Source organism: Lepisosteus oculatus, chromosome 3 (genome assembly GCF_040954835.1).
Source record: "Lepisosteus oculatus isolate fLepOcu1 chromosome 3, fLepOcu1.hap2, whole genome shotgun sequence".
In the NCBI taxonomy this organism is placed as follows: Eukaryota; Metazoa; Chordata; class Actinopteri; order Semionotiformes; family Lepisosteidae; genus Lepisosteus; species Lepisosteus oculatus.
The window spans coordinates 19985851-20011908 of NC_090698.1; the positions used below are offsets into that span (position 1 = coordinate 19985851).

General features: G+C 35.1%; 1 protein-coding gene across 3 annotated transcripts in view; it reads right to left on the reverse strand.

Annotated features, from left to right (window-relative positions):
• The window catches only part of LOC102687203 (potassium/sodium hyperpolarization-activated cyclic nucleotide-gated channel 1), a 95461-nt gene that overhangs the window by 20890 nt on the left and 48513 nt on the right, over window positions 1-26058 (reverse strand). For all 3 annotated transcript variants that reach the window (XM_006627142.3, XM_069186992.1, XM_069186993.1), the window contains exons 4-6: window positions 18409-18627; window positions 7390-7536; window positions 2523-2763 (exon numbers count right to left, since the gene is read on the reverse strand). In XM_006627142.3, the coding sequence (XP_006627205.1) occupies window positions 2523-2763; window positions 7390-7536; window positions 18409-18627 (607 nt within the window). The remainder of the gene's footprint in view (window positions 1-2522; window positions 2764-7389; window positions 7537-18408; window positions 18628-26058) is intronic.

Genomic DNA, 26058 nt, shown 5'->3' on the forward strand with positions numbered 1-26058 from the left:
CAGCACCCATGGGGGAGAGAGGTGGGGTGAGTGCAGGCTCCCCTAGGTGAGCTCATAGATCTTTAGCGAATGGGTCTCTCCTTTGCAAGGGAAGCTCTTTCACCCCAGATTCATGCCTCCGGTACAGTACGTGACATACTGTAAATAGGAGACTCCTCCCACTCTTGGGAAGTCCAGCTGCTGCAGGGTTGGAGTTTGTGCAGGTGTGACTCTGTAAGCTGTGGTATCCCCAAAGAGGTGGCCTTCTCTGACCTGGTTTTATCTCAGGTTTGTGTCTTAAGTGCTTTTGTCCTAAGAGCTTCCTGAAAATATAGGTTTTATTACAGTGTAATAAATGTTCATAAGGGTATGGCGGAGTTATTGCTACTCTTGTCTCTTGTTATTCTGAACCTGAACAGAGTAGACTGCCCTTGGAATTCACTGAATGTGGGTGGGTGAAAAGTCTCATTAAACTCAAGGGCATATAATATAACGTAACACCAGAGGATATAGAATACCACTGTAAAACTCAAAGATGATTAAGAACAAAAACAGTCATAGGCTTTTGAAGGACATCTGCAATAAACGATGGAAGTGTCATGCAAAATGAAAAATATGCTGTACAATATTGACAAGGAAGAGCTATTATGTCATTAACTTAATAGAATTCATGATTTCTTGTTTCATGGCTACTCATTACATTTCTGCTTATAAATGCACATCATAATGTGACTGTCTTACGTTAAAATATGAAATAATCAATGAATAAGACTTCTGAGAATATATTTTTACATACATGAAATCTTTAATCAACCCCTCTCTTGAATACAGCCATTATCATGCATCTATGTTTTAATCAAAATCAAAGATATAAAAAATTAATCATCTGAACATTTAATTGTCATTTGGCAAATTCTGTTCCCATTTCTGTTCTGGTTTTTTCTCTGTTAAGTACTCTGGGATAGGATCTACTTACAGACTGAGACAGCAGCTTGCAGATTTGTGTCTGGGAGTGACTTGGTGTAAAAGGAGAGTGCAGCTTTATTCACTACCAGCTGCTACCAAGTCAAAGCTGATCTCCTAATGCCTTACTCATGCGAAGGGTAAAAATATCACAGACCATATGGGGAGCTGATTGCAGCAGGTTGGTTGGCATCATTATATAGCAGTGCAGCTACCCTGTTCATGCCTCAAATAGGCTTTGTTTAATTTCAATTCAATTTCCTTTTGGTGTCACTGAGGACAGAGACATAAAATGAGAAACAAAAATGCTAAACACATTGCAGAACAAAATAGTGATTGTGTTTCATGGGGAAAGATTTCCTTTTTGAAAGCATCAGATTGGGGATTTCATAATACGACAGGCTACTTGCTTTTGAAGGTCTGTTCACCATCTTTTTACATGACTAATTTCAAAAGGTCATGTATGCTTCAGAGTGCAATTATTTTCAGGTGGTCTTGGCCTAGCCGTTGGTCTACATACAGTATAATCACTAGTGTATCCACCAGTATCTAATTTGACTGCTTCAGTTAGTGAGCTTTAAGAGTGCCGCTGAAGGCATTGAAACCAAGATTCTCTACGAAACCTAATTAAGTTCTGAATAGGTTTTCCAATGTAACTCTGCAGGAAATATTCAGTAGAAGTCAAAAGGCAGGCTTTCATGATTTAAAACTAGGTTTGTAGTCATTTATGTTAACCCACATCAATAAGTGAATACTTTTTAATTATTGTCACTAATACACTACAGTATGTAAGTACAGTATAATGAACTAAAATGTATGAATGAATGGCAAGTAACTGTAGAATGTAGAAGCCCTTTTTTACAATGGTGGCTGTTGATTTGTTCCTAGCTTTCTAAAGGGAGGTCAACACACGAAGGCTTACATTTCTGAGAGACATTATTAGGGTTAAAAAAGAATCTCCAGCAAAGGTTGTGCTGTGTTTTATTTGGTATCTACAAAGGAGGAGCAAATTTAACACTGAAGGAAAAATACTCTCAACATACTCCTTAAAGATAACATGGTGTTATCCTGTTCTACTTTATGTCCTCAATCAGTAGCTCATATGAAGTGTAGGAGGTGTCGCAACAGAGCAAATGCAATGCATTTTTTAGAAAACAGAATTGTGACAACCACAGGTATACAAAGTCTACATCAAATTATTTTCTTAATGTTGATGCTATCCCCCTGATATTTCTTCAGAAGGGTATAGAAGTGGATTATGTATGCAACTCAAAACAAGAATATTCCATATTGTTTCAAGCTAAAAGGCTTGTTTCTTCCAATATATTTTTTTCTAACTATTCAGCTTAATCTACATTCTGACTTCAAGACTTGACCTTTATCATGTTACTGACAACAGAGTGCAACATTTTCAATTATGTGTATAAAATAATTAAAATAAAGTGAAAGCTTCAAACAAATATGACTTTCTAATCATGACCAAAAGGGTGACCAAAATAATTGAAACACCATTTTCAAATTATTTTTTTCATGACCTGATTCATTTACATTTTTTGATGAAGCACAAATATTTCACAAACCTCCAAAATAAGAGCCATCTGTGAGCTTCATCTCTTTGTTCAATTTTGTGATCACACTGGCCACTCCATGTTGAATGAAATACATCTTTTTTCCAACAGTGCCTTCTCGTATGATGTAATCATTGGGCTGGAACACCTCGAACTTCAGCTTACTGAGCATGCCCGTCACAAAGTTGGGATCTGCATTCGCAAACAAGGGCATAGTTGCCACTAGTTTCCGGCAGTTAAAGTTAACTATTTCCTGGAATGATAAAAGAAAACAGGTTAGAGTATTCCACTTTCATATGAATGTCTGCTTTAATCCTTCTTGTTGCACAAGCCTTAATAAACAGATTAAGAGATGGCCTTTACAATCCCTAGTATAATCTTGAATGTGGATTTTAAATTAATGTGAACCAGGTCTAAAACCAATTCTCTAAAAAAGATATTTACCAATGCCAGCTTCCTTAAATATTCAACTGTACACAAACATTGCAGTGGTTGACTATTAATGCAGTGTGAAGAGTATAAAGAAATATGGTTTTGGACCTACCAGAAAATACCCTGCCATCCTAAAGTAAGTACTGGATTGAATTAATAAAGTATGTTGAAAAGGTTGATGTGTTTTGTAATTCACAGATTTGAAATGACACATGGGAGTGCTAATCCATTTATTTGTGAAATATGACACATATTATCTGGAGCTCTTGCCATTAGAATTGAAATAAGTATATTTGTTATATTAGTAAGCAAAGGAAAAGAAAAAAATAGAATCAAAATGCAAAGAAAATTTAGGTTCTTTCCTAACATGTCTATAGATTTTTTATGAGGAAGAGACAATAAGGCAAAACATGGTACAGTAAGTGTCAATTAAAATCAGAAACTGATGTCACTCATTACCTTACTTTCTATTCCTCATTCCTCAAACAAAATTCATTCTAATTTCAAGTTGTTTTTTTAATTTGTATGTTAGATAATTCTCCTGAGAACAGATACAATCAAGGCAAAGATTTTTTGCTTGATCTACAATACAAATAATCGGACTTGATGAAACACCTCAGATCTCAAGAAGTGGTAATTTTTTAATACTGTGAGAACCACCAACAGCCACATAGGGTATCACAAGCAGGAGAAAATTATTCATTTGTTAGTAATGCTTTTGACATATTGACTTAGTGAGAAACGATAAATAAACTCCTTACAGTTACTTTAATAATATTTCATTTTGAATATTTTCTTCCAAAATCACAGGGAAAAATCAGCACAAAATAACCAGGAGACATTTTGAACAAGGTAAGTAAGTCCAATGCTTTGATGCAGACCATGCACTTCAAGAATAACTGTGATAAAGTACCATTTATGATTTCATCATTAATTTAATTTTACTAAAGCATTCAGAATTTAAGTGCAGTGCACTTTTAGAATACATTTTTTTGTTCAAAACCACTTCTATCAAGATTTGCTTGCATTATGCAACTAGTCTGGTGTAAAGTATCTTGTGAATAAAGTGGGGGGAATGAGAAGAGACAAGCAATGCAAGACTTATTTCTTTTGATTAAAAAGAAAGAGAAGTTCATTCATTGGTGTGCACCTGTTTATGGCTAAATATTGCACTGGAATGACAGCTGGTTCTTCTGCTTTTTAGTGATGGTAATTTATTTTCAATTTTTACAGAGCTGCATTCAGAAATCACAGAATACTGACATAATTTGCACTGTAGTATTGTGGTTAGCACAGCTGCCTTTCAGGGCTGGAGACCTGGGTTCCTGCTGCCTTCCTTGAGTAAAGTTTGCATGTTCTCCGCCTGTGCAGTTTATGTCTGACTACTCTAATTTGGCTCCTTTCCAAGAAGGTGGCACTTGTTCCCATTAATAAGACCATTACTGCTTCTGTGATTAAACCAGAACAAAATAAATAAAGGAAATAAATAACCTTCTTACATTTGTAGCCATTCTGGTGTTCTTAAATACTATCACGACCTTGATAAGAAATGTATATTGTAAACTAGAGTAAGGGGATTATTCATAAACCTGCCATCTGTTTTCCATTGTGGAAAATTGTGTTGTTTTAGTCTTTTTGTGTTTTGTAACACAAAGTCTCACCTGTATATGCAAAAAACAAAATGTTAAAGTTGTAAATTCTGTGGTACATACGTATAATCATGCAGCCTTGAAATAAATTTTACTTATCTTTTTTATCAAATGTGACAGATGTGACAAGTGATCTTATCAACTGTTATTTTTTTACATTATACTGTATATAATAACCACTTCAAATAATTTGCCTTTTCTTTAATTTCAATTCTTTAGAATAATATGTTTTTGAATAGAAACATTTTTCCTTTCTCACATCTTAATGAGAATCATCACCAAATTCCACAAGCCAATAAGTATAGCACAAACTTTGCATAACAAATTTTAGTCATTAGTTTTATATTTTGGGTTTGCTCAAAATTCTAGAGATGTAGTTTCTTCTAATTACATGAGTGTAGTGTAAAGTTTACTAAATGGTGGGAAATTTCTTCATTAAAGGAATAAGAGTGCTTCCAGGATTCCAGGTTGTTAGCATGGGCAAAGGCAACTGTAGCAACAGTAGCAGGGGTTTTGACCCCAATCATATGCTACGAATAATAAATTAGATACCAGCATTCAGCTCAGAACTCCTCAGGGGAACAATCTTTGGGCTTTATCTATTTAAAGCCTTCCGTTTATCACATGACCATTTTAAAAATAGACTGTGTGCTGCAAAATTTCAGGGGTGATAAGATGAAATACTGTATTAACTGTTTTCTCACCTTGCCAGCATCATCAATGCATCAGTAACCACACAGAATGCTTACTGTTCTCACATGGTAATGATGATCTGAATTGACTTAATGGGGCTACAGGCAAAGCGATGGCAATTAATGTCATTTTTTTCAGCAAAGACTTTCTTTTGTACTGTATATGATGATATATTGAGAGCACTGTGTTTTTTGAGAAAGTTAGTAAACCAAAATACAAATGTTTATAATATTAATGAAATCAAAGGATATTATACATTTTTGCTATTCTATGCTCATGATAGAATAAGGTCCCAATGGAAATAAGCACATTTTACCTTGCTTGTTCTACAGAGTAACTTTCAAATGGCTTTAATTAAACACATGAAACAAATGAATATCTTTTTGTGGTTTCACATAAGAAATGAAATCTGACTTCATTTATTTTTATTTAATCCCCTCAAAAAACAAATTTTCATGCAAATTTCATTTAGTGTTGGTGCTTGAGAACAATGTGGTACAGCATGTTTTTTATAAATAAGCAATGACATTGAACATTATCTAAGGCTAATGAATTACAGTCTGCATTCTTTGCTTTATTACAAATGTTGCTGAGCTTTAGACTTTTTAGATTATTTTGTGGAATCACAAACTGGCAGTCATGCATCGATGGCAACTTTCTTATTATCTAAGTCCAAGCACCTTGTCAGTTATTAAGGTACTAACCTTTGATTTGCTTTTCATAAGTTTAAGCAGAAATTGTGAAAATATCTTCTAGGTTTGTGGAATATATATACTCTACTACACTAAATAATAAGACATCTGGGTCTCTTCCCTGCCAGTAGAGTGTAGTCCTGTTCCCGGAGGCTGCCATCTGAAGGGAGCCTAGTCTCCTCTAGGGCATTAATATCAGTATTCAGCCTCTTGAGTTCTAGGTTGATGATGGCTGTCTTCCAAGAGTCATCGATTTGACCTGGGTCATTGGAGAGGCCTGGACACATGGTCCTGATGTTCTAGCTTGCTAAGCGCAGGACTGGTGATCTTTTAGTTCTTCTGTGTTTGCTTGGTGCAGTGTTTTCAGTCTGCTTGTCAAGTTGATTCTCTAAGCTCCATGCACCCAATGAAGCAGGCAGACTGTGGCAGGTAAGCACCTTACTAGCTTGGGGCTGCCCAGCTTGAGGTGGGCAGTAGCTGACTAGTGGGATACATTGATCCCTCCCACTGTCAAAGGCAACCTGTAGTGCACTGAACTACAGGTATGCCAATCGCTGTGGGCTTATTACTTGTAACTGCTGACTCCTGTGTTGTTCTGTCGCTGTACTCAGTGGGACTGGAGTGACCTCACCAGGGTGCAAGCCTTGTCAAAGTGTATGGAGACCCTGGGCTGCCCAATTGTCAGAGTCCCCCTCTCGGCCACGTCAGTGGAGTCCAAAGGAGTGCAAAGCGTGACGTTTGGCACTAACGTGGCTGCAGGAGCTGCCAGAAAGATGAGTAGTAGTTGAACTGACCGCCTTCGGGGCTCCACTCCGGATTCTCTGTCAGGGTTCACTCCCTTAGGCTTTACCTTTCCCAAGACCCTCACAAGGCTGTGAGGCTATTTACCCATAGCTGGGGGTTTGGATAATGGACAACAGGGCATAACCACAGGCCGGTGGGCCATGCACGCCACACGTCTGGGGGCAAAACCACCGCCAAGTCCCTGCAGAATAGCCCTGGGCCTTGCGGTACCCAGTTACCATCTGTCGCCATGAGGAGGCACTGCACAGGGCTTGATGTGGAGAGGCTATGTACTGCCAGGAGAGACTTATGCACTCGGCTCTCTTTTCGCGATTCTGTGAGCAGCATTGTTAGCCAGTGGTGTGGCTGAAAGCGAGAGGTGACAAGCACACAGACACTTCGCCAACACACTAGACGCATCACACAACCATTGACAAACTAAGACATACAGTACTGATGTGTTTTATCAGAGATTTTTTGTCAGAGATTTGAATATATCTATGAGAAGACATATAGTAATTGCTTATACAACATATTGATTTTTTTACACTTTAACAGTTTTACACTTTAATTCATTAACTAACAAGGATCTCAAGTGTTCTTAAATGGAAGTCTGAAATGCCTTCTCACCTCTTTGAGTGGATCGTTCAACTCACTGAGAATATTTTCCTCATCAAAGATCTTGCCCTGATAGCGGTGCTCATAGTAATCATGGATCTTCTGTCGCATGTCCGCAGGCAGCTTATGAAAGGACATGTATTGCTCCACTTGCTTATACTTCAAGGATACAAAATAAGAAGAAATTAATAAGATTGAAATGTACATTCTGTAGCTTAGTTGCAGACAGCAGAATCAGCAGCAACAATGTTATTAATCAGATATAAACTGCCATTTTGCCACATGTATCTTTAAAAAGGAATCCTTCATTAAACAGACATACATTTCATTTTTTGATTTTTTCTAACACAACTGCAATCATCAAACAATACAAAAGTGTAGTATTACAATACAGTTAGCTACAAAAAGGACACAACGTGTCTTGCAGTTTAACAAAACAGAGTTACAGTACAACAGCGAGTCGAACCTGACTAATGATATTTCAACAGAAATTTCTGTCATCACTCCTGAAAATGGCATATGTGAAAACATAAACAACAACAGTTTGTAGCAAAAACTACCGGCAATTTTAGCAAAATGAATAAAGCAAGCAAATAACATGTATGCTAACATTGATGGGAAGTGTGTTAACTCATTCAATTCTTCCACTACTAAGTATGCCGTGTTCTGGTTTCAAATGCACTCCCAGATAGTTTCCACTGGTGTCCCCAGTTTGTGTTTTGCTGTTCAATCTGAAGACATCTGCAGCAATATATTTTCTATATAATTTCTATGCATTATAAAGAGTAGAGTTCCTAGGACTGATCCATGTGGTACCCTATTAATTATATAACCTCCATTTGAATATTCTCCCCTTATCAAGACCCTCTATTTTCATTTCAGTTGAACTTTAGTTTAAAACTATAGCCAGGGTAATTGGTTATAACTGGGTAATAAGTTATGATTGTATCTATTGTTTTCATTAAACATCTGTCATGCAGATATGATGGCCTGCACAATATGGAAACCTTATATAAAACTACATTCATATACTGTATAAATACTTAATGAAAATTCCAAGAAAAGTGTACCAAGAAATTGTAGAAGACTTTGGCATAGTATAAACAGTTCTCAAAAGAATGGATGCATTTATTTATAAGACTCTATAGGATTTATTTTCAGCATTCAAATATTATTTGAAAAACAGCCAGTTGAAATTAGAGGATGATTTATAATGGCATATAATTTTGCATTCACTCATCCATTTCGAATGATTGCTTAGTCCGAAACAGGGGCACAGTGACCTGGATCCTAGCCCAGCAGACAATAGGTGTAAGGCAGGAGACACCCTGGAAAGCACACCAGTCGGGTACGGTATATGAGTGAAACAATGTTAAATATCTGTATTGTGTAAGATTCATATGAATGCAGCAATTAATTAACAGGAATGTAGAATTTACTTATTTGTTGGAAAGTGATTGCTCACACAGTACAGTATGTTCTTTCAGGGAATCAGTTGGTCTTGCACAGGAAGCAGTATGACAGCATGCTGCTGTGAGGAATGAGCAGGTGGCAGGTGAGGATGTAGGTAAATCTAGATGTCCCATGGGAAGCATTGCTCTGCCTTCATAATGTTACAAAGTGCAGATTCAGCAGACTTTTCAGTGGAGTTCGTTCCTGTATAATTAAGGACTTACTAACACTAACAATGGCATGGAAATGAAATAATACATCACTAGAATGAGAAATCCAGCCTTAAGTCAGCCATTTGAAATTATGTAAGTTAAATGTGATGGAGCTATAATTTAGTTCAAGGTGCTGGGTAATTAATGTAATGTTCCAGAAAATAGGGTGTCTCAGAGTATTAGTCAATTTGGCATGGATTAAATAACTGCCTTTTAAAGCCATAGTATAAGATGAGCTGCTCCGGAAGAAAACCTGCTGATGGAGAACAGAACATTATATCATTTAGGGGTGTTAGGAAGCCATCTATTTATTTAGCAAAAATATGTAATCAAAATAAAACTAAATAATTAAGTATGAGACCAGCAAAATGAAGTACTCAAACATGTCCCTCAAACTAACTGCTAGCAGAAGTTAATTCCATCATAAAAGCAAAAAGAAAAGATAAAAAAACACAACATTTTGCTCTCTGCAACTAAAGAAGGCTCTGCAGCCAAAGACTTATGCTTTTTTTTATTCATTGCATTGCAACTTGTATGTTTACACAGTTCACCGCTCCAACATCATCAAATTAAGATACGTAACTATTTTGTATATTACATTGAATATAAAGAATGTATTTCATTATTAAGAAAATAAAGAAAGGGGAACTATCCCTCAAACTACCTGTTGGGCTTTTGTGTTTATTTATTTATGAGTCTCATTTCAGACTGTAGAGCATTGAACCACACATTTTATGAAAGTGAGCTACTAGAACAAAAGGCATTTCCAAAGCATTCAAGAAAGGAAGTGGTCCAAAAAGCAACTCATCTATCAAAGCCAGAGAGTGAGACTACGTTTACAAATTGGCACAGTTATATAACACTTGTATGAATGGCAGTTGGCAGAACTTTACCCAAGTAAATAAATACCACCTCTTCAGACTACAGCCTGTAATCAGAAACTCAAAGATAGACCACTATCTTAAGTAACCTACAGATGACACAGAAAGCAACATGAAAATCAAATTGATCAAACAAGAGCCGTAGCAAATATTGTTTCTCGTGGATTTCTAGTTGCTGCTGCAAAGTGATAAGACAAGGGTTTTTTGAGAAAAATCGAATAAACATCGGGCGCAAAATGGTGTTTAAATAATTTTTTTACAACGTTTCAACTTTCAAATGGAGATCAGTCACAGTAGTGGCATTTTGCCCTGATCCCCCAGATGGGTTTGGCATCAGATTTATAAACACGTTGATCAAATATTAAAACAGCCTTGCTAATCCTTTTTCATCTACTGTGGCAGTTTTATAAAACATGCATGTGCTGTACTCCAGATGCCTTCTGTCATAGCATGTTTCACAAAGTGATAAGTCTGTACGGCATATATATGTCTGCACTTACTCTATGTTGAACACACCCAAGTATCAGACTAAATACATACCATACAGTACATACCGTGTGTATGATACTGATGCTATACTGTATATATAAAATTACGGAGTACAGTTGTATTTTAGTTCCAGGAATTATAGAATATATTGTTCAATGTCTTTAAGGTAAAAACATTTCTATAAAGGTTATGTGCCTCCCACAAAAGTGTAAAACTACTTTAAATAAATTAGACAGCTTGTGAAATTCTCAACATACAGTACGACACCTTTCAAAGATTTTGCATGTTCTTAACTTGTTCTGCATCCATAAAACATATCTTCAGCAGGCTACAATGTTTGTTCCACACCCCAACCCTTATAGAACACTGCTGCTTTGGTTTCTTTCTATGATGCCTTTCTATTTACAATGGCCACAGTCTTCTTCTTAAAATGCAGTTGTTTATGTATACATTAAATCCTTTGAAAATGAGCAGTCATCTTCACATACTGTACTTATCTGACTGAAAAGAATGAAATAACTATGCTGCCCACACAACTGTCATTGCTAGCCACAGTGCACTACAAAAAAGTACAATACCTTTAAATGATTAAACATACAGTAAATAAGAACCTCTATGGGCTGCCATTCAAACCAAGGTGTTGTCTTCCCTTGAAATCTATGCTTCCAGGATAGAATTCAACTTGGTGTAGCTCTAACAAGAAATATGCAGTCGTCTGTTACTGGATGGATATACTGTATACTGTATATCTACCTATATATAATGTTTACAAAATGCTTTATTACTTTGGTTTTACGCATTGCTAGGAGATATGCAATCATTTAAAAGGAAAAAAAAATCAAGCACAGGAGCATATCTCCTTTAAACTGGTCATCACATGAGGTTTCTGTTGCAGAATATGTAGACTAACAGTATAATTGGTTATGTACTGTACATGTACTTAGTGTATTCTAGTTCTTACGTTTCCAAGTACAACATACTGATGATCTCGTCACTTTGTAATGCTTACACTGACTACACAGTATAAACAATCTTTACTTTAATGTGGTTTTACTTTTTATTAACTCAATAAGATCATGTAAAAGGCTGCTTATTTGAGGCTGCAGTGACTCATTTTACTGCAGGGGTTCTAAATTTTGCTGACTTTTGCTAGTTCAGCAGAACGTTTGGAGAAACATTTTGATCTTGATATGATGTACAGTACAGTACCAGATTTCTGCCTTTGCCCCCTTCAGCTTTCTCACTCTCTAGAGAAGTCACTTATGAAAGGTTGTTAGGATGTTTATAACAATTTTATCAGCAAATCTTATATATTCATATTCTTAATATTGTCAATATTTTATTAATGTGTATTGATAATACTGTTAGGATTCATTGATTCATTGATATTTATATTGATATTTTAATTAACCAGTTATTTTTTAAATGTTTACGTTTATAAACAATCATCTTTAATAATATTTTATTATTACCTAATCACAAATATACCTCTTATAAGGGTTTCCTTATTAACAGCATGTCGCTGTTTTTGGCTTAGTTTTCTCTTTTTTCAGTATTTCAGTATTGCCCTCTATTCACACTGATAGAAACTTTATTCATTGTTTTTGTTCTCTTATATTTTCTATTTATAGCAGTATTATACAAATGTGCACATTATATTCTTCAGGGATTTATGCAGGTTTTCCATTAATGTACAGTATGCTGTTTTGCACTGCAAGGTGCTGTACAAGAAGACAAATATCATCACCCTTTGAATCTGGAAACCTGCAATATGTCTATATTTAAAATGTCTGTTTTAAAGCATACATTTGACACGGACATTATTCTTGAAATAGCAAAAAGTTTCCATACATTCAAATATAAAAAAAAATTCTAATATATCACTAATATATTAATACTACAGTTTATTGTACCTTGCAAGCCTTCAAGGTGAAAAGCTTCTGCCTGAAACACATTTGTCTACCACCTAGTAAACTTCTGATTATTTTTCCATACTGAAAGTTTGAACATGAAGCCTAGTGCCAGTGAATATTCACTAATTAGTGCACACATGCACACATAAAGCATACTGTACATATTAGCTAGTTACTCAGTTTTATTTATTTATCAATGTTTAGACAAAACACACCATTTTATCCATCCATTTTATAGCTGCTTCTTTCAAAACAGGAGCTACAGCCTACCCCAGCAAGGAATAGGGCGCAATTCAAGATACACCCTGGATTGGATACCATAGACTCTAAAAATATTTAAAGTGTATTATACAGAAATCTAATAATCAAATGAATATCTTTTGCACACATTATGAGGTTTGCATTATACTGTATACAGTATATACTGTAGATGTTTATTTTTTGTTATACGAGCTTCAGTAATTAATGCATGTTACTTGAATAAAAACAAATCTAAATTCCCGATATACAGTACTTAGGGCATTCCTCCCATATAAAACAGGATACAAAATTCTGCCTATAGACCAATTTAGTTTTCCCCTCACTTTTAGACACTTCTTTTTTTACCTTTCCTATCTTCCTACAAAAAGTTGACAATACAGTATATTCAAGTTATAGCGGTACCTGTAGCCATGTTCAATGATTGTTTTTTTAATCAAATTTAAATCTTAGGGCTGCATTAATCAGTTTTATACTTAAGAGAAAATATTAATAGCAACAATTAAGAATATTAAAGTCAGTAAATGTCTATTTTAGCTCCAGGTTTTAATATTGTTATTAATGCATATACAGTATTTATAAAAATGGCTTCTGATGGTAAGAGGTAAATGTGACACAGTTAAAGAACAGTTTAGTTAGCCAAATTCATTCACATTTTTTTATTTGCCAGATTACCATAGGGACCTTTCCATAAACTTACTGCATCTCCGTAGACACAAAGATGTTTTAGTATGAATTATTACTAATGTATGAGGTCGACACTTTAATCCAAAGCAATTTACACTTGAACCCATTTATAGATGTACAGTATCTATAAATGAGCTGTGTATTTACTGAAGCAATTTGGGTGAATTCTTGTTCAAATGTACAATAGCAATTTCTCACCTGTGTTGTGAACCCTTAACCTTCCAATTACAAAACCAGAATCCCTAACCACTGCTCACAATGGAACAACTACACGCAATGGAACAGAGGTGCTACCTGATTGATTAACAAATTCTACCGTTCCATGACAACCAAAAGAGAGAGACAGATGAAAAAGGGGACTGCTTTAATGTAACCTATCTTTATTTGTTCCATGCAAACTATTAAATATTGTATACGCATTTGTTTTTATAGCCTCTAAAACAGCAGCGACTTCATTTAATTGCATCATTCACATTTTCTCTCACAGTCCAAAGTCATGCAGTAGGGATTAACAGGAAGTGCTAACTTGTATTCCGTATGCATGTGTACAGTATGAGTGCATCACACAGTTTCTGACAAGTGTATCCTGACATTAAATTGCTTGCATGTTTACCGTTTGGTAAGGTGAGTGAGCAGAGGTCAGGATTTAAAAAAATGATTGATAAATTATCTTGGTTGGGAGTTGGAGTTGAGAAAACTAGTCATTTTCTTGGTTATAGCATAAGTGTTTTGTTGAAGGAGGATCATATTCAGCTAGTTGTTTTTGTGTTATGAGGTAGGTGTGCGCTATTTCTTGTTGACTTGCTTTCCCCTTACCACACCATTTCAACGTTTATCTAATGACTTTTAGTTTTGTTTGTAAATATTAGGCATTTTTTTTCACTGTAAATAAAGCCCCATATTATACAGTATCTTTACTGCTGAACTGGAGTTCAACCTGTTTGTATTTTCCCACCCCTACCACCACACTACCAAAATAGTTGTCATGGACATGTAGCAATTGTCAGGTTAGATACAGGGTGTATCCTATCTTGGCTAATTATTGAAGTGGATGGATGGATTTTTTTATATTTTCTTTATGCCAGTTCAAGAGATTGAAATATTTAATAGTAACAGATGGCAACCTAAGACATGAAATTAAAAACCTCTGATGATTTGTTTAAATCTGTGATAAATTGGATCATAGTTTGTCAAAAAATTAATGCTTATTTTCTAGCTTAGGAAATGAAAACATTCTAATGCATTTGCAATATAACACCGAACAGCTGCACAAAATTTGAACAAAATGGGAATTAAATGGGGAAAACACAGTCAAATAAAACAAATAAAAAACTTTAATAAATCCTGATAAAATCCTGATGTCTACCATTTTGAAGAGAAATTGAAAGATACAAAATGTAAAAAAATACTTCCACATTATGAACTTTTGTGTTTGTTAAGCAATGCCTAGTCTAGTGCAAACATTAGATCTAGTGTGTGTGGGGGGATTGGTTTTCCATTTTATTATTCAGAACATAAACTGATTAGCTACAGCTCAGCAAAAGTTATCAGCCTCAGGGTTTGGATCAGGGATGTGGAGCCCACGACACACAAGTTGGCTAGCTAGATTAGAGCCAGTCAAACTGATCATGGCTGTTCAATGTCTTTCTTCCTGAGTGATCAAATGACATTTAGAGCTGGCAGCAGCATCCTATTCAGCAGACTACAGGGACATTTATTACAAAAACTACTGCAAACCCTTCTTTTGCACATTACTCTAAGCAAAATTCTTCAGAAAGCCCTGCACTTTGGCTGCCTCATCACTATTTTTATTATTTCAGTTAATAAGATAGCAGTTTTCCAATAGAACTTTCATCCATTAAGGAACAATAGCAGAATATATGTGCTCTATACTCAGTATGATAAATACATATTATTTTATATTGTTGATAAGAAGACCACAAAGAATTCTGTCTGCGTAAATTATAGCACAATTATAGCACTAGCTATTCTTTTGAGTTTGTTCTTCCTTTATTAAGACATTAGCAAAGCTTAGTAAATTACATTCTTCCATCTTTTAGAAATGAAAGAATTGAGGATTTACAGTATATAATATTTAGTACATTACAAAGTACATCATTAGCAATTTGTTATCATTACACAGAAAATACCTTCTTACAATATGGGTTTCAACAATAACATAAATCAATACAAAATGGTACAACTGATAGAGTTTAGACCCAAAACCAAAATAGAATGCTCCCAAATGGCCCAACTGACTTAATAAAAACAGAGCTAAGGATTCACACCCAAGGATATCATTGTTATTATCAAAATCTTCATTAAACTTTAGTATAGCTGTCTGTTGAGCTACTGTATAGTGAACGCAGTTGGCAAAGATTTACAAATAATGCTTCAAGACATAGGTAGGAGAATACATTGTCAAATGTGTTAAGAGTCCACATCAGAAAAAGACTTCATTGAAAAGCCAAAAGCCAGGTTGATTAAGGAAGTGGCACATGATTTACAGTATGTTTATGCCTGTATAAGTATAAGTTCTTTGCACTGATGATGACGCTTACATATACAGTGCCTTGCGAAAGTATTCGGCCCCCTTGAACTTTTCAACCTTTTGCCACATTTCAGGCTTCAAACATAAAGATATAAATTTTTTATTTTATGTGAAGAATCACCAACAAGTGGGACACAATTGTGAAGTGGAACGAAATCTATTGGATTTTTGAAACTTTTTTAACTAATAAAAAAATGAAAAGTGGGGCGTGCAAAATTATTCGGCCCCTTTACTTTCAGTGCAGCAAACTCACTCCAGAAGTTCAGCGAGGATCTCTGAATGATCCAATGTTGTCCTAAATGACTGATGGTGATAAATAGAATCCACCTGTGTGTAATCAAGTCTCTGTATAAATGCACCTGCTCTGTGATAGTCTCAAGGTTCTGTTGAAAGCGCAGAGAGCATCATGAAGACCAAGGAACACACCAGGCAGGTCCGTAATACTGTTGTGGAGAAGTTTAAAGCAAAAGATACAAAAAGATTTCCCAAGCTTCAAACATCCCAAGAAGCACTGTGCAAGCGATCATCTTGAAATGGAAGGAGTATCAGACCACTGCAAATCTACCAAGACCTGGCCGTCCCTCTAAACTTTCAGCTCAGACAAGGAGAAGACTGATCAGAGATGCAGCCAAGAGGCCCATGATCACTCTGGATGAACTGCAGAGAACTACAGCTGAGGTGGGAGAGTCTGTCCATAGGACAACAATCAGTCTTACACTGCACAAATCTGGCCTTTATGGAAGAGTGGCAAGAAGAAAGCCATTTCTCAAAGATATCCATAAAAAGTCTCGTCTAAAGTTTGCCACAAGCCACCTGGGAGACACCCCAAACATGTGGAAGAAGGTGCTCTGGTCAGATGAAACCAAAATTGAACTTTTTGGCCACAATGCAAAACGATATGTTTGGCGTAAAAGCAACACAGCTCATCACCCTCAACACACCATCCCCACTGTCAAACATGGTGGTGGCAGCATCATGGTTTGGGCCTGCTTTTCTTCAGTAGGGACAGGGAAGATGGTTAAAATTGAGGGGAAGATGGATGCAGCCAAATACAGGACCATTCTGGATGAAAACCTGTTGGAGTCTGCAAAAGACCTGAAACTGGGACGGAGATTTATCTTCCAACAAGACAATGATCCCAAACATACAGCAAAATCTACAAAGGAATGGTTCACAAATAAACGTATCCAGGTGTTTGAATGGCCAAGTCAAAGTCCAGACCTGAATCCAATCGAGAATCTGTGGAAAGAGCTGAAAACTGTTCACAAACACTCTCCATCCAACCTCACTGAGCTCGAGCTGTTTTGCAAGGAAGAATGGGCAAGAATTTCAGTCTCTCGATATGCAAAACTGATAGAGACATACCCCAAGCGACTTGCAGCTGTAATCGCAGCAAAAGGTGGCTCTACAAAGTATTAACGCAAGGGGGCCGAATAATTTTGCACGCCCCACTTTTCATTTTTTTATTAGTTAAAAAAGTTTCAAAAATCCAATAGATTTCGTTCCACTTCACAATTGTGTCCCACTTGTTGGTGATTCTTCACATAAAATAAAAAATTTATATCTTTATGTTTGAAGCCTGAAATGTGGAAAAAGGTTGAAAAGTTCAAGGGGGCCGAATACTTTCGCAAGGCACTGTAGCTACAGTACAATGAATTTGCCTTTTCCAACATTTGCCTATCGTGATAATGGGAATTTAAATAAAACATATTTTGCTATAGTACTGGTTTTACTATGAAAGTGTGTAGACTTGAATATAGACTACATTTTAAACATATAGTTTGTTAATACTTTAATCTGTAATGCAAATGAAAACTATTCAAAATAATCAGTTTGTGCTGGATAGAAATGTACTTGAAACATCCTGAAAGAAAATCTAGCCATAAATATTGTCACAGCAGTATCATTTTCAGAAACAAACATAAGTAAATACTCAGTGGGGTTAGAAGTAATTTAGACACTAAATATAAATCCCTAATGAATTCACAATGCACACAACATAATAGACTTGGCCTTAAAAACTATAATTTGATTTTATTGCTTTTTATTACCAACCCATTATTATATTCCATAAAAAGTAAAATTGAAAGGCTTAATCCTGGGGGATAGCTATCTATCTTTAATTTCTCACTCGACCTTTGTGAGGAAACACACACGTGCAGGACTGAAATCATATGACCATTCTTGCCATGAACAGTGTGCCAGTCCATCTCAGATCAATGAAAGAAAGACAAAACATAGGGCAGCCAATCAAATCTACTGTGGCTAGCTTGTCTTTGGAGATGAAAGGAAACCAGGGCACCAGGAGAAAACCCATATGCACATATGCAAACTCCACAAAGTACAGTAAGTGCCCCAAGTTTATGTGGAAACAAACTAAAAGTCAGTGAAGTAGTGGGATAACATAGCGTGTCATGTTAGAAATTCTTTTTTTTTTTGCTCATTAGAAAAATCTACTTTAGGTAATTAAACAAGAACAGAAAAAACAGTCGTGCATTTGCAGGTTCTATCATGGACAGACAAGAGCTGCGTGGGGCTCACAACATATTGTTAGAACAGATCCCAGATGGAAAAAAGAGTGTGTTTACCTTTTCTTGGTACTGCCGGCGTGAAGAGTCCAGTGACTGGATAAGGGCGGTGGCATGACCCACAAACATGGCATAGCAGGTGGCACCCACAATCATGCTCAGCATGGTAATCCAGAGGTCAGACATGCTGACAGGTGCACGGGCACCATACCCGATGCACAGCATGTGGCTCATGGCTTTGAAGAGGGCATATGAATACTGCTTACCCCAGGAGTCATTCTGAAAGCGAGAAAGGGGGAGAATGATATTGTGCAAGGTTTAAGGCAATTTCTTTGATGGATCACTGGATTTTAAGAGAACATCCTGCTCACATCCCCTTCATGCATGAGAGGAAAGATACACCAGTTTATAATCAGAAAGTTTTGAGCAATTGTTTTTTAGTACAGAAACTTGATGGCTGTAAGCATGCTAATCAACATCTATTACTTCCATTTCTTTTAAACTGCAGAATTTTATTTTCTGTTCAGCCTTGGGACATTTCAGAATAGAAGAGAAAAGAAAAGCCTTGCCTAGATTTGGCATGCACAATGAAGATACATCACCAAATGTTACATGAAATTACTTGGAAATGCAGAAAAGTATAAACATGTTGATTACCTATTCTGTATATGCTATTCTTTCCTCCCAACAATCTGTTGCAGTCACTTTTCCCAAGTAAGCCTTACTGCCAGCTGATGGATTGTTTGTATTTACAGCTGTGAATGTGACAGCCAAATATACAGAGTGTCTTTAAATTCACTTAACACTTACTGTTGGGAAGACCTTACAAATGATAAAATGTATTTTAGTAAAGTTATGTCTGGTTGAGCACATGATAATGAAGCACATATTTCTTAGAATTTAATTTTATCCCCAGAGGATGCCATTAAAACTGTGTGAATGCTCCCATGTACAGGTACAATATATCATTTTTTTAAGTAAGCTAACACAGTTGGCAAATAGTTCAGCCAACCTGTGAAGATGAAAGAAAACAGAGATGAACTCCAATATCCCACAACAAGAAGGACTTTTTTATACAATAGCTACTGTATGCTTGCGTCAGAAGTGTTTATCTTAGCCAGGGGTTTCCAGTCCTGAATAAATAAGTCCTGGAGATTTTTTATTCAAACATGGCTCTTAATGTTCTATTTCAGTTTAATGTTGGTTTAATTAAAAAATAATAATACCCCCCTGATTTTTGGTTGGTGATGATTTTAAAGAGACTATTTAACTATTAGGCACTGGGAGTTTGCAATGTGTCAAAATGGCTCTGCACATGGGTGCATTGGAGAAGTGTTTCAATTCGTAATTCCACATTGGAAGTGGTTTTACACTTTAACACTTTCTGTAAAATCTGGCACTTCATATCCAAAACAGAAACATAAATGACTGTATACCAAGGCAGTCCTTGACGATATTAGTAAACAGATCAGTAGTGACAACAGGCAAAGTCATCATCACTCAGGCTTATGTCATTGTCTCTTCCTGACAAAAAGACACACACCATGACTAATTAAGCATCTTGGGCAGTAACACCTTATGTGGTAAGTAGCCTTCTGCTGTACGTCTAGCTGATTATCATTCCATTAACCATTTGTTCTTGAGATAAACAGTTTCACAGATCTGAAACTAAAGTTCCACATGCTTGACCTGTGCAATAATGAGGTTCATTTCATGAATTAAGGCAGATTACAGAGGCCACTAACAGAGAACATAAATAATTCAGTGTGTGGGAACATGTAGAGGTTCCTTTGAAACTTCACACTTTAAACTAATGCTGTATGTGAGCACAACATGCAAGGATGACAAATTTTCCATTTTGTTCCTACACTGCTCCTTTTCCAAATGATGACTTTGGAAGTTTAATTTGGTGAAAGACATCACTACATGAGACATCAAATCTTCAAAAACTTGTCACTGCAGTGCCTAAAAAAGCTGGTCAAGGAGACAGGATCCTTACCCTGTTGCTCTGGCACCATGATTTTCTTGATAGTTTCCTGATATTGTCCACACTAACCACACTCCACACTTCTCTCACAACAATGCAAATTGTTTGTCGTCTTTATAAAGGGGTATTTGACTTCACAAGGAGGTATGTACAGGCAATTTAAATTAACATTAAAATGCAAAATTACTTCACCCATTTTATTCCTTGAACTGTATACATGTATACTACACTTAACACATGATAATACAGTATATGATCTTAAAGGGAAACTATTCCCAGGCACAATGATGTATCTAACAGTTTCATAAACTTTATAAGAAAGAAAGTAAAGTTCTAGAGAAGGTATCATAAAGTGGTGTCATTTTGTGGAAAATAGGCAAATACTATAAATGTATTGAGTATGACGCAGTAAGAATGCAAGCTTCATTCTGCTATTGTGATGCTATTTTCTAACAATGTTTGAAATGGCAATCACATTACAATTCACCACTTAGAATATACATCAGCTGGGGGCATATCCCCATTTTCAATTAATCTGCAATGTAATTCTCCGTGTTAAATAAGTTATTAAAAAATAAATATTATATACAAATTTATTGGTACACTTTGATTTTCTAATTTCCTTGAATTGCTTACAGTGCTGCAGAACATGGTTATTCAGTGGGCTCAATCACAGTACAGTAGGTACTGTAGCTCCATTGCATTAAAAAAAATGTAATCAATTACAAAATAGAACTTTGCAGTATGCTGTTTATTATCTCTTTTTTGAAGTATTTAAAAAAACCTTAAGCTGTTTTTCATTTTGTACATACTTACTAAAGCAATAAAAACCTCATCTGACCATCCATTTTTTGCCAGTATGGTGAAGTAAGATTACTTCCTCCAAGGGCAATACAGACCTTTGACTTGACTGATGCTCAGGCCCCTGGGAAGGAACATTAAAAATCTAGAATTCACTTTTGAACATTCATCCTAGAAAATAATTTGTGGAGCTCTCGCCCATAAAAATGTAAATGAGATTGGCTGTAGGAATCAGTGCTCATTAATATTTCAGGCATCAATAAGTTTCTTTTTTTGTAAATGAAGAGCTTTTATATTATTTCTAAAAAAAACCTCTCAAGTCACCAAGCAAAACGGTTTACAAGCATCTGCTATACTGTGAGGCACCACAACACATTGTTCAAAGGTTAGAAAGAAAGAGCTAACCATGCTTGAATTAATGTCTTATATTTACTCAAGTGGACAAAAAACAATTTGTTATGGAATTTCTACCTTTCATTTTTCCACACGGAGGGAATTCATTGTTATTCAATGAGTCAAAGGACATTACGCAGGATGAAGTCATTTCACAGGATATGCTTTTTGAAGGTGGCTGGAATGCTGTTTTGTGTCTCGAGGCAACCATGATACTAATGGTAGCAACGTTATCTTATCAAATGATTAAGTAGATGAGGTTCACCAGAGGTTAAAGCTAGTTTCATGCTATTAATCATGTAGATAATATATCCTACATTATACTATTCAGCAGTATGCACAGTACATTGCAAATGCTTTGAAAAAAAGCTAAAATGTTTAATATTTTTTCTGCACTGCATTTATATACATGTAGTATATATTACTCTTTAGGTGTGAATACAAATAAATGGATAATGGATTCTAAGCATCAGCAGGAACTATTTCTTCTCAGTAATATAAGGGACCAAACAGGTTTATAAAAATTGGCTATAAAAATTGACATGATCCGTTTGCATGTTTGTCTGAAGTATATGTTTTGTTTAGTGTATAGCTGGCTATTGTTGGAATTTTGTTTTTTACACATTGGCTTGTATGCATACTTCCTTGGTTTACATGAATTTGCCTAATGTTTTTATCAAAACAACTTACAGTACATATAAAGACATTGTGACATTGTTGTTATTACAACAGTACTTCAGACTGGGTTTAGGCCAAAACACCTGCTCCTAGTATATTGGGCAAAATATATTGTGTTTTTTGTGAATATTATATTAAGGTGTTCGTTCATACTATATTGGTATACATGAATACAGACCTACTGTAGTTTTCTAACATGTAATTGGTTTCTAAACATAGAGCATTTCTACAGTATGTATACTGTATCACATTTGTTTATGTGTACCACAGAGCAACAAACTGATAACTCAACATTTAGTGAAAATCATCATTTTCTCACCACTAACTGTACAGTATGTATTAACCAATCCATTCAACAACCAAACCAAACAAACCTATATACTGTACATAAAACATTAGCTTTCGAAACAAATAGCATGTGCTAAAGATGTAAATTATGACTAGTTTGGCCCTTCAGACTGTATCACTGCAATTTGAAAACAGTCTTTTAAAACTGGATTTTTCTTTTGTTGGGAGTGTGGCGCAGTATGTTAAAGTTTTGAGCCTGATAGAAAGAGAAAAAAGAGAAAAAACAAGACACAAGTGCTACTCATTCCAGAGTCATGTTCTGAAATGGTTTTCCTTGACACATTGAGTAGTAGTACATGTAGATGCCTTTTGGAAAACAATGGCTGGGGAGACACTTTCATTTTCATTTGGAGCCTGTTGCTTGCTCATCAAATATGTTACTATGGCAGTCTAGAAAAAAAAAACTTTGGAATGATGTTTGATTTGCCTCAAGTCACAGAGTTAAACATGTCATTTCTTAAGTCAGTACGTTATTATTGAGAGATACAGAATTGTGAAAAAATACAAAAGGCTGCTTATGTGGTTGGTTTTTGGAATTCCCTGACAATATAAAATAAATTCACAAAAAAAATGTTTTTTATAAAAACAATATTTTCCAAATAGTTTTTGGGAAGTAGGCAAAGAGCAAAACTGGCATATAACATATAACATGTAAAACTTTGGTGTGACATCAGAAACATAAAAACATAACTAGCACAACAACTGGCAAACATTAATAAATGCTTGTCTCAGTATTAGATTTTTTACTTCTTAACTCAACAAAGGTAGATATATGTGACACTTACAGAATTCTTTAGGAGAAAAACATTGAGGATTTCTTTTGAAAATCTGCTGAGGGAGGCTTCCTTTTTTGATGGTGTTAACTCCAATCCTCTTAACTCAGAAAAGAGAACCTCCCTCAAAAGAGTAGATAAGTTGAAAGCAAATTATTTCCCTGAGGATACTGTTTATATAAATTACAAAAAAGCATCAGAATAGACATTCACAGAAAGTAATTTGTTTATTTTGGAAAGTAAAGAAAATAAAATCTTATTATTAAGATATTATTATATTATTATAGTTCAATAAAGTCCATATACACTGAATATTTCATTTTTGTTGAAAATCTGCTGTCCCCTCAGGTGTATTATGTGTCTTATAGGAGACAATATTTTCATCAGGTATCCCTGGGACACTGGTTTTCTAATAAAAGCCTCAAGTTTAGTTCACATCTATAATATAATATCTCTCAGCACTCCTTAAAAATACAATCCTGGTTTTTTATATTTTTTAAATATTCTGTAGAATATATTTTGTAGTTTGCCTATAAATGGATGTACTGTAATATCTAATGATACTGTATGTAGTACTGTATGAACAATAAAACAAAAAAAAACAAAACATTTTCTTGTAAAAATATGCTAATACTGAATTTTCCATAATATTTTTTTTTATCATTGGATTATACATGTATATTTTAAGCATGGTGTGTAAATTCTAAACATTAAATTATTAGAGAAAAATAACAATGTGCCTTTTTACATTTTGGTAATCAACACTAACCCAGTCAGAGAGAAGGTGAACTAGCCAACCTGCTGAGTCGTGGGTTTTCAGTCTAAATCTGTTGTATTGCTGTCAGCATATTAATGTCTAGCCTCAGGTCTGTATGAATAGATTTTACCACAACAAGCACAATTCTTATCAAAGACACACAGAATGGGGTAATATTGTGTACACTGTGTCTTATGTAAGTTCTTCAATCAGTGTTAAAGGTGCAGCACGGCTAATAAAGTCCTCATTAAGACATGAGTTTAAGAAAACCATATAAAATATAGAAAGGATGTGTGAGTAATTTCTAAAACTATTCGTCAACAGAATTCCAAGCAGCCTTACAAAACAGTAGTTTCTATGGTTTAATGCTATATCAATAAAAAAACAGTTTTTGACTTTGATTAGGAGGACACGATGTATACAGTAGGTTGCTCTGCCTTTGTGCTTGGTGATACAGAACACAAATATCAAGATGTAAAGATTTAGTCTATAAGCCTAAATAAGTTCTGTTTGTCTGTTTATAAAACAGTTCTCTGGTTCACCTTTCAGAGTTAAATTAAATCTATGTAGTAACTAATGGTATGGCAAGTGCTTTATTGAACCTAAATGTAAAAGAACAAAAATGCATATAAAAGAATTAAATAGGTACTGTATAAAACAATCTTATATTCACAAATACGGCAAATTCAGATAACTTGCATTCAAGTATGAACTTTCATAAAACCCCAAGTGTTATGATGGGATTTGACATTAAATGATACAGTATATGTAATTTGCCGTCATAATTATACATTTATTATTAAATTAAATTTACTAATTAAAAAAATAGCTTCATTCTTTCTAACAGGTGTCAGAACTAAATACGATTTTTTTTGAAGAGTCAGTTGCTCACAACAATAATTATTTGAATTAATATTAATCTTCAATAGATTCCTAAGGATACTTATTTAATTATGTATGTATTATTATGTATTAATTGTAAAACATTGCATTCACAAACTAAATGTGAACATGCTGAAGAACTGTCTGCATTTTCATCTAAAGTATACTGTCTTTTACAACTAGACAAACTGCAGCTCTATTTTTGTAACTAAATAAATTATTTCTACTGTTTTCCTTATGAAAGACCTTTTTTCTGATATCATAGGAATTGCTATTTATTCAGGGTTAAATGGTTTATAATTGTTTAATTAATAATTATTAATTGATAACAAATATTTATTATTTGAGTACTTATATTCCATATTTTTAGAAATTATTTCAAAGGTACAGTAATACAGTAGGTCAGACAATTTTTTTTTTTTTACCCTTTTGAAATGTATACACTGGGGTTCTTTGCCTTGTTGGTATCTGGAACTTAGGGGAGATTTGGTTTGTCAGCTTTTCTGAGAATATCAGTCCTTCTGTCACAACCAGCTTTGCCTTCACTGCAGTCTAGCTCTCTCCTGGAAACTGTCCGGAAGCACCCCATTGCTCAGCAACACATCAACAAGTCTGCTGCGTTCTGATTAGAGCTCCTGATGGCACGCAAGAATAGGAATGTTTCTCTACATGCTGCAGGAATGATTTTGTTGAAATTTAAAATCAAATGTAGGCACAGCCTACACTCATTTGGAGCCCTTCTTATGTTCTGTGTCCTTATGTTCATAGGAGACCAGCAAAGTTAGACCAGTGCCAGTCAAAGGTCTCAATTAAAAACTGTGTTGCAATTTTAGTCTGTGATCTGCAAGGAGGAGAAAAGGGGAGGTACTGTAGGTAGTTATGGGATACAGTTATCCCATAGAAGAGCTTTCAGAAGTTTTATAGTTTTATCTCATTTAATTGCACATGCATTACTGTATTTAAATAAAATAATTACAGAGCATCCAATAACACTTTTCATATAAATGCTACAAATACAGATATGATCAGGAAATGACAATTTGTTGTGGGAATAATTTTGTTATTTTTCATTGAACATAGTATAAATTAGC